Source organism: Poromitra crassiceps, assembly GCF_964638095.1.
Source record: "Poromitra crassiceps genome assembly, chromosome: 14".
In the NCBI taxonomy this organism is placed as follows: domain Eukaryota; kingdom Metazoa; phylum Chordata; class Actinopteri; order Beryciformes; family Melamphaidae; genus Poromitra; species Poromitra crassiceps.
The window spans coordinates 14738585-14749298 of NC_139633.1; the positions used below are offsets into that span (position 1 = coordinate 14738585).

Sequence of the window (10714 nt, forward strand, 5' to 3'; positions counted from 1 at the left end):
AAGGAATATTCCTCATAGAAAAAGCATGAGAAGTGAAAATAGGCTGAGAAGACATTGTGCTATATCAAGAAGCCGAAGCAACAACATCCCAGGCCTTTTATGCTCTCTGTGTAGACACAGCTGAGCAGCAGAAGCAGAAGGTCATAGAACGCCATGTGTTTTCAACTTAGGTCATTAACCTCATTTTCCTCCATCTGCTTCACTTTCTTCTCAGCCAATGGGATGCATGCATGTAGGTCATAAAAATCATTATGATTGACTGTAAATGAAGGTTCTCCGTGTATACCTTACAGTCAATATAGAGCCAAAGTGGAACGTCACTTCCTGCTTCAGCACTGTACCAGAGATTTTCATCCATTCATTTCCCATAGACATTTTGTAAAATGCTTATAAAAAATTGTTTTACTTGTTCAAACCAAATGGTACAGATATATTTAGAAACAGGAGAGATCGTATAACATTTTACTTGGATGAAAACATTAAAATAAATGCGGGTTTAAAGAGAAAAAAAATGTTTTTTTTGTTTTGGTCAAGTGAAATGTTCTATGATTCTAAATACAGCTGAACCGTCTGGTTTGATCAAGTAAAACTATTTTTTATAAGCATTTTACATTTTACATTCCCATAGACTCCCATACATCTAAATGTCTATGTTAAAATAAACTGCGGAAGAAAATCTCTGATACAGTGCTGAAGCAGGAAGTAGGCGGTCACTTTGGCTCTCTATTTGGCCCACTTATCATTCATTGTGCACAGTAGCGGCATACAGTACCTGCATGGTGTTAGTAGCTTGGAGTGGGTTTTCCCACCAGCAGAGGGAGACTAAAAGCGAAGAGAAAATTCCAACTGCAATATAGATATAACAGTCGTCCTGCTGTCTGTCCACATATGACGTCACACGGACATAGTAGTCAACTCCTACGAGGCAGTAACCTGTTGGTTGGATGGACAGTTAGCTGTAAGTTAGTCCCTCTGTCTCTGAAACAACGACAGACCGACAGAAAGACAGAAATAGGCAGGAGGCAGAGACCGGTTGCCAGTCAGTCTGATACTAAGCCAGTTAATAGCCTACGTGATGTAGTGAAGTAAGTCAGTTACTGTAGTTGCCAATTCAGTTGGCGAGTAAAACTAAACTAAAAATCAAAATGAACAGCAAAAAGCATTTTTACAATTTCGATATGGACCACATCTGACTTGTATTTGAATGTTCAAATTGGAATTTGTGTTGCATTGATAATAAGTTATCTTGAATGTCTTCTTAGACTAATTATGGCAGCTTGGCTGCATGTGTCAGCATTAGCATGGAAGAAACAATGGACGTAACAATGGAAAGAAAGACAAAGAGCCAACATGATTGGCAGTTGAGGAGATGCAGATTGGATATACTACTGTAGGTCTTAGAATAGATAGCCTATGAGTTGTCATCAAACAGAAGATATAGGCAGACAGACAGGCTAGCAGACAGACAGTGAAGTAAACAAAAAGAAACTTACCAGTAATTATGAGAAGGAGCGAGCAAATTGGGAAGATGATTCTCCAAGTCTCTCTCTGTAGTCTGAACACTATCTGCAGTATTGAGGACACGATGCAGACTCCTCCGCTGATGAAGAGGTTGGTCAACACGTCAAACTGAGGCATGACGATCAGCACCAGGATCGAGGTGCCCAGAGACACCAGGCACTCGATGAGACAGATCTGGAAAAACCATCACAGCTAATTTCTTAGTACTTTATTCAATGTTCTGACCCAAAGGCTCCATCAGGCAAAACAAAGTATAGAATTTGTACTGTGTGAAATATTGTTACAACTTCAAAGAGACGTAAAAAAAAAAAAAAAAGTAAGTGCTACTGTACTATTGTGCCAAGCCCTAATGGGTAGTATTATAGGTAACATAATTAAATGACAAGTACCCTAGGTAACCTGATACATTAATATGTTTTATGAAAACATACAAATCCCATGGTCCTCATGTTGGGTTGAACAAAGCTCTTGAAGGCACATCTCCACAAGGACTTAATAAACACCAGGAAGTTGGGACAGACCAGGCAGAACACCAACATCAGCGTGTAAAACTGTCTTTCCTTTGGGCTTCGCAGGGAGAACGCGCTGGACATGGTTGACAGCACCAAGAGAGAGCCCTGATGGACAAGCAGAAGGTTTGGACAGATGAGACAGAAGACCAACTGAGAACTTACTGCCCTTGGCCACACATTTAACTTCACACCAGAAATCGGCTATTGCCCCAAAGAAAATCAGAAGAATTGTTGGCTTGTTTTCCGTCATTCTTTTTGACCACAATTCTCGTCCCGTGTAAAAGAACACTTCCATGTAAAAGCAAAGAAAATGGTGACACTTTAATGGCAGCTGCCGATGCCTCCTGCGCCGCCAACTGTATATGAACCTGCTGTTAAGGAAACTGCATTGTTTTATTATCATCATTCACCCTCCAACTAACAAGGGTTGATCTTTTCAGGAAGTTCTGTTTTATGAGTGACCATAAATAAACCCATGATTCATATCGTGACAGACGGACAGAGTGAAATAGCATATAGGCAGAGAGCAATCCGGGAACTCTCTGTCAGTCGGACGACGAATAAGACTGATATTTCTGGGTTTCCGGTGTGAAGCGGATGTCCGCTCCATGACTTCTTCTTTCCGTGCGCCGCGGTCATTGTTTACAGTACGACTGACGCGAGAATGGAGTTGGACTCGATCGATTGTAGGTGTTTTAGGTCCAGAAGGAATTTAGGTTCAGACGGAAAAAGATAAGCGCGTATGAAACGACGTCAGACTATAAACAGCGACGGCGATCGGAAACACCAAAATATCAGCCGTCTGTCCCAGAGTCTTATTACTCGACAGATTGATATGCCCAGATTGGGCAGGGATACATTGGACATTTCATACATACATGAAATATAATATTTACAGAGACAGACAGCGACACATACAACATACAGAGAAAGGGGAGAGCAAAAGAGACAACCACACAGAGACAGAGCCAGACAGATAGAGAGTTAGAGAGAAACAGAAAATGACAAAGATCTAGACGGAGATACAAACAACAACACACAGAAAGACAGACAGACAGAAGACACAAGACAGACAGCACGAGAGAGAGAGAGAGAGAGAGAGAGAGAGAGAGAGAGTTGATAAAGTATTCTGGGAACTGCCCTGTCATAAATAGCACTAATGCTGTGCACGTTGCCTGGAGGATAGGCAGACACAGAGAGATAAGGCTGCTATCATCTGAACAAATTTGATAGCGTGCACTAAGGTTAAACGAGATCACACCCTGATACCCATGAACTCACTGTATAAACAATTACGTTTGAACTTCAAATAGTTATCCATGATATTTTCATCAGTGTCTGTTTTTGCCACCGATTAATAGCAAATACATTCAACCTATACCAAGGTCAACCCAAACCCACTGCACATGAAGTGATGTAACACTTCCTATAGGACGAATCAGCGTGACATCACGACCACCCGGAAATACAGTATAGTATGACTTGTCCCAAACAAACATTAATATCTCAAAAACTGTACATCACATCACTTATATTTTGACATTCTGAGTGAGAGCAGAAGTAATTTGTCGCATGATCTCACCAAGATCTCGCCAGAGAATCCAACAAGGTTACCAAAGATTACATGGAGCGCAAGAACATTTTGATCAGAAATCCAGCTGTTTTTTCATTTTCATTTTTCATTTTTCAATTGCTCAACTCCAGTAGGAACTGCAGAGATGAATGAGGAGCTGGCAGCTTAAAAGACAGATCATCCTACAGTACCTTAGCTACAACAGCGCTGGTCAGGACGGCCAGCCCCACTATAACAGCCACCAGGTACTGGGCCAGTTGGAAACATCTTCTCTTACGTTCCTTCTCAGCTCCTATAGGGTTCAACTGGAATGGATCCCACGTATCCCTAGCATGCACGCACGCACGCGCACACACACACACACACACACACACACACACACACACACACACACACACACACACACACACACACACACACACACACACACACACACACACACACACACATTGAATGGCTTCAGCATAGTTCAAGTAATCCTTGAACTATTAGAATGAGTATGAGACAATGCAACATAAAAACCCAAAAGCGAACTAAGTCTATAGATATAGATTTATATAGATTTAGATATATAGATTTTAACTTGACAACAAAAACATTCTAAATTTAACCCCAGCTCACTTTCCTGTTGCAGTGTTTGCTATGGACAGAAAAGGGGAGAAAACATTAAAGTGCAGGACTGCCCATTCCATGAAAACTGTCTATATTATTGTCAGATTTTAATTTTAAATATACAGCTAAAGTAACACATGACATTTGTGTTAACACTTGACCACCTGGTTGTCTTTAGCTAATATATTAACCAGTTTCCCATCTGTCCTCGGAATAAGCTGGTAGACAGAAGCTATTTATGATACAGTATTTAGCTAACATTGACCAGTTTCGCATCTGTCCTCAGAATTAGCTGGTAGACAGAAGCTATTTATGATACAGTATTTAGCTAACATTAACCAGTTTTCCATCTATCCCCAGAATAAGCTGGTAGACAGAGGCTATTCATGATACAGTATTTAGCGAACATTAACCAGTTTTCCATCTATCCCCAGAATAAGCTGGTAGACAGAGGCTATTTATGATACAGTATTTAGCTAACATTAACCAGTTTTCCATCTATCCCCAGAATAAGCTGGTAGACAGAGGCTATTCATGATACAGTATTTAGCTAACATTAACCAGTTTTCCATCTATCCCCAGAATAAGCTGGTAGACAGAGGCTATTCATGATACAGTATTTAGCTAACATTAACCAGTTTTCCATCTATCCCCAGAATAAGCTGGTAGACAGAGGCTATTCATGATACAGTATTTAGCTAACATTAACCAGTTTTCCATCTATCCCCAGAATAAGCTGGTAGACAGAGGCTATTCATGATACAGTATTTAGCTAACATTAACCAGTTTTCCATCTATCCCCAGAATAAGCTGGTAGACAGAGGCTATTCATGATACAGTATTTAGGCGTCACTGCGATGCCATTCATCATCTGTTGGTTCTGTGGTATCAACCAGCAAGTCTTCCACTATTAGGAGCTAAGCCTGCAAAGCCCTGTGTCAATGTTTTCACAGATGATTGCAAGCTGATTGCTGCTTTGGTAGACACTAGACAGTACAGTGGGAAGCGACTGGAAAGCTCTGACAGAGAGGGAGGGGATATGGTACGTGAAAAAGCTGATAAACCTGTGAACCAAAAAGATCAGCGGCATGTGGGAGTCACGAAGACGCCACCACACCGCATCAACTGCTTTATTACAGTCTACTCTGTTAGCACAGTTCATGATCATTAAGATGATAGACTGATGACAGTCATTATCAGGGTGTGTGTAGATGAACCCGTAGCTGATGAGCTACAGTATCATCTCTGCTCACGCACGCACGCACGCATGCACGCACGCACGCGCGCACACACACACACACACACACACACACACACACACACACACACACACACACACACACACACACACACACACACACACACACACACACACACACGACAGTGCAGCCAAGCTCTCTATCAACGACCTCTGGCCAACAGTTGGTTATAAGGAAGAAGCAGGAACATTACGCCCTTAAGGGACAACCTGGAAAACACAACAGTATATGGTTTGGTTATAGCTTTTCTGGAAAACACAACAGTATATGGTTTGGTTATAGCTTTTCTGGAAAACACAACAGTATATGGTTTGGTTATAGCTTTTCTGGAAAACACAACAGTATATGGTTTGGTTATAGCTTTTCTGGAAAACAGAACTCCTACCACATGCATTTCCTCAGAGGGGGCAGAGTACAGTGTCAGTGAAACCATCTGATTATTTGGGGTGTTTTCCCCCTTTCTCTTTATTCCATAGTTTACAATGGAGAGAAACAGGAAACAGGAAGAATGGGAGATGAAGAGGGGATGGATCGACACGCTACGAGCCCCGGCCTGACTTTGAACCGGGAACATCACAGGTGCACAGGGTATGACAGGTGCACAGCACGGTATGCACTTGGCTAACTGAGCCAGCAGAAAACCTCTGATGCAGCCTGCTGTTTGCACTGCTGACCAATGACCTTTCTACAATCCTCCACTCTGACTAATTACCAGGATGTAGGGTGTGGTTTATATAGAGAGGCAAAGTGACCCCGCCTACTTCCTGCTTCAGCACTGTACCAGAGATTTTCATCCGCCATTTATTTTCCCATAGACATTTCGTAAAATGCTTGTAAAAATAGTTTTATTTCGTCAAACCAAATGGTTCAGATATACAGTATTTAGAATCGGGAGAGAGATAGAACATTTCACTCGGACCAATTAATGGGAATGTACGTTTTTTTCTACTACAGTATAAAACATACTTCTCAGCTCGTCGTGGGATAATAGATCATAAAATTAATTTTATTTAAAAGTTTCCCCAAACCCCAAACCAAACACGTTATTTCCACCGCTGGTGTAGCCTACCATTATACTGTACAGCTAATTAAAACCGGTAGCATATATTTCACATATTATATGGAGCACCATTCCCCTTTGCAGTAATTGCCATCATAATTGCAGGGTGAGATCAGACACAGCAATAAAGAGAAGCACAGTATAGGGGAAATTAACTTTCCCCACACTGTTAATTATACCAAATAGAAACCTGGTCATACAATACTTTTATCATGTATCACTGGGTGAACATTTAATAATAATATCCACGACCATGCAAGCAATTAACTTCCTCCAACAACGATGAACAGATTAATAAACTTTGATTGAGTGCCTATATGGACCGGAAGTGGAACAGCTGGCCGGCCATTATAAAGCTGCACGTGTGGCGCAGAGAGTGTTCCTTTCTAACCTCTGTAAGTACAGGAAATCTGCTGCACTGGCTATGTACTGTAGCTGTTAGTTAAGGAATAACCTAATTGCTTAATTTCATCATTACATCAGGAAACACATGCATTTAAATTTGCTGTTTAATGCTTGCACTTACTGTTTTGGATAAGAAATAGTCCTCACTTCTACAATGTAAGTGAATCACAGACAGGAGAAAAATTATCAATCCCACTTAAAGTTGGGAGGAAGAAAGATCAGAACAAATGCCCAATTGGACCATCTGTTGAAACCACTGATGGTTTTTCACCTTTTTCATGAAGCTATTCACCTTATGTAGCCACGCCTTTTTGACCCGGTTGTGTGGTCGTGTCACGACTTCCGACTAAAAATAAAATAAAAATGGCTGGCTGCTCCAATATCATCTAACTCTGAATTAACTAATAATTTGGCCAATTGTATGTAACATACCAAATAAAAGCAAACGGCAATGTCTAAGAATGCAACGCCATGTAACTGGCTCGTTAAAGGATGGGTTTTCCGTGGGGAATATGAATATATATTAAATCTCACGCCCCTAAGGTTTTCGAATCCGTTGAAATTTTTGAAATTGGAGGTTTACTCACAGAGATATCAACCGAAATCCACTCTGTGTGTGGGGGGGGGTGGTGGGGGGGAGGTGCGGGTGCGGGGACTCGAAATACTACATTTCCCACAATGCACTGGGCTCGCGTGGCCTTCGTTTTTATGCCCACCCCTCAGGCATTTGGCTGATATCAAACTCCAGTAGGTGGCGGTAATGCACATATATGTTTGCCAACCGCCATAAAACTCAAAGAAGAAGAAGAAGAAGGCTTCGACAATGAAATATACAAAGAACAAGAAATAAATCGAAAATAAAATTGCCTCCAAATTGCACCAAATGTAAACGGTAGTATATATGTCGGGAGATGTCTTCATAAAAAAAAATTCATGCATTTTAAGGCATTTTCGTAGGAGTTACGCGCATCTGATGTTGTAACTATTTTCTGTAAAAATGTGTAAAAACGGGTACATTGCTCAGCGTTGATTTCGTTACTTCAACCCACCTACTACTAGATGTAAAATTTGACGAGCTTTCCAATGCCGCCAGTCCCGTGTCGATTAGTGCTTCCGTTCCCGAGATAATGGTCTCTTTGCAAGGAACTATGGGAAGCTAATATTAGCTACAGCAGGCTAGGCGGTTGACAAGATGGCTGCGTTTTTGTTTTGGTCAAGGCCTCTGAAGGGGCGTGGAGGACCTCTAGAGGCGGGACCATGGCCAACAACAGTTGTAGTTCATAGGTGCACGACTTCCGCAAGGCGGACTTAGGCCAGATGACGCGAAACGCGTCGGCTGGCCCAAAAAATATGTGAGAGATGCTTGATATCTCTGGCAGTGAATATCCAATTTCAAAAATTTCAACGGATTCGAAAACCTTAGGGGCGTGAGATTTAATATATATTCATATTCCCCACGGAAAACCCATCCTTTAAGTCTCACATTCCAGGGAATTACGTTGATGTCTGCGGGTCTTATTGACATAAGTGGCTGGAGCGCTCGGAGGAGAGAAAACCATCTGAAGCTTTCTTTGTTGGAGTCCAGGTATGTTTTACAAGAAAGTGCTCGTCATTGTCGACGATAACGTTATCTGACCTGGCTAACAGTGGATACTCGCTTGCTTGCTGTGTACCGAGCTCAAAGTAGTAGGCTACGTTCTTTGTTTTACCCCCTGCACTGTCCGCTCCAAAAACAACTCTCTTATTTTGCGTCGTGACCGCCGGAAGTGTTAACAGGACCCGGAAGAATTTGGCCCACTGTAAGGTCTGAACCGTCTGAACATAAGGTGATATGCTGTTATGCTTCTGCAGCATCCCCAGCTGCATGCAAAGTCAGATTGTAAAGAAAATACTGTAAGATGCATATCTGCTGCCTCATAGACCGATTATGACTTCACGGGCCCCCTTTTTTTTTTTTTTTTTTTTTCCCCCAGATTTTTTTAAATCCAGAATGCAACTCGGGCAAGTTATCAGATATCTGCAGTGATTGCAAAGGGTGGACATGCTTTTTCATGTGGTGACTTTGTGAAACAGTGTCTGAATGTGGCTGCGGATATACTGTGTTCACTCCTGAGATTGCATCCCTGCAAATTGTCATGGCAAATTGTTTACAAAAGATGGACAATAAAGCTGATTTTCAAAGTACCTTGAGGATTTTTCAAGTTGTGAATTAAGTCAAATTTCTCTCTTGATTACAAAGGTGGAAAATACAACTGTTTTTAACTGGGTGTTTACTGATTAAATGTTTAAGCTCCCCACAAATGCAGATGTTTTTTTTTAAATATATATAACCAATTGCAAATTATTACAATTACCAAACAGATAAAAAGTAGATTATTATATTGAAATGTTATTTTAGATTTAGAATGTTAATTTTATATAAAACACAATACATTTTAATGTAATTCCACGTTTATTTTTGGCCCTCGGCCCTCCACCCAGATTGAGTTTTGGCCCTTCATGGGAAAGAATTTGGGCACCCCTGAGCTAGAGTCTCTTCGCAGGCCGCCTGCGAAGTGAGCTCAGGGGCCCATAAGCTAGAGTCTCAGCTGCGAAGTGAGCTCAGGGGCCCATAAGCTAGAGTCTCAGCTGCGAAGTGAGCTCAGGGGCCCCATCAGTTAGAGTTAGAGACTCTAGCTCATGGGCCCTGGGCCTGGGCCCGGTATGCCCGTTCAGTAATACAGCCCTGTGCTGCCTGAAAGTGTCAGCAAGACAGCTTTTATTCTATTCTATGTATTTAATCTGCCAGGGTAATTAAGATCAAGTTGTTGGTGCTGATGGGCTCAGCATAGCCTGGTAAACCAGCCCGTCATGTGAACTGACATTTCATTTGGTTCTGCGTGACGGTCTGGCCCCGACGCCATGGGGGGAGTTTAGCAGGGGCGGGAGCATGGGCGGGCGTAGTTGCCTTGTCAGACAACTCCTTCAGCCAATCAGCGTCGGATCCAATCAAACCCAAATCCACTCGGGAGAATGGCAAAAACATATTTTCCGCCGAGAAACTCTGTGGTTGCGACGACACTCCTGTACTTGTTTAATTGTTGTTATTGAGTCTATTTCTGCAATGACTGCACTTTATGGCTGTTTAAACTAGACAAACACTGACATGACTCCTCGAGACGATCAGGCAAGGAGGCGGCCATTACTGTTTTGTTAGTGCAGTGCTAGTGGCATTCCTGATTGGCCAACTTGCGCTGTCAATCACAGCGGAGTCGCTGATTGGCTCTTCCGCTCTTCCGCTTCTGCTAAACCCCCCCACTGGCGTCGGGGCCAGACCGTCACGCAGAACCAAATGAAATGTGAGTTCACGTGACGGGCTGGTTTACCAGGCTACGCTCAGCGGGCTGTGGTGTGTGTGCCATGTATGTGATGATCAGCTCATGATGACGGCAGAAATGCAAATCACCCTTACCTGTGTCTTCCTTCTCTCTTCTTCCCCCTGTATTTCAGGTCCTCCATGTTGTCTACTCCACAGTAGGCTTGTAGGCCTTGTAGAGTCTATGCCACTATGCAGTCAGAGACAAAAGTAATTGAACAGTGAGCTGAAAGTAGTCATTTTTGCTTTTGGATTACCTAGAGCAGTGGTTCTCAAAATTGTTTCACATTAAGGACCCCTAAACTGACAAAGATTTGACCACGGACCCCCATTTGATAGGATTTTGTCCCACGGTCCCGCATATGATAATACGATTGATGCTTTTAGATGTTTTATTACACAAAGTGTATAAAACCC

At 42.2% G+C, this 10714-nt stretch overlaps 1 protein-coding gene across 1 annotated transcript in view; it reads right to left on the reverse strand.

The window, feature by feature from the left end:
• Positions 1-10440, reverse strand: part of chs1 (chitin synthase 1) — a gene marked incomplete at both ends in the record, with an annotated part of 34252 nt that extends 23812 nt beyond the window's left edge. The window contains 5 exons of the mRNA XM_083650631.1: positions 773-933; positions 1494-1695; positions 1953-2138; positions 3798-3933; positions 10394-10440. Of these exons, the coding sequence (XP_083506757.1) occupies positions 773-933; positions 1494-1695; positions 1953-2138; positions 3798-3933; positions 10394-10440 (732 nt within the window). The remainder of the gene's footprint in view (positions 1-772; positions 934-1493; positions 1696-1952; positions 2139-3797; positions 3934-10393) is intronic.
• Positions 10441-10714: the final 274 nt, after the last annotated feature.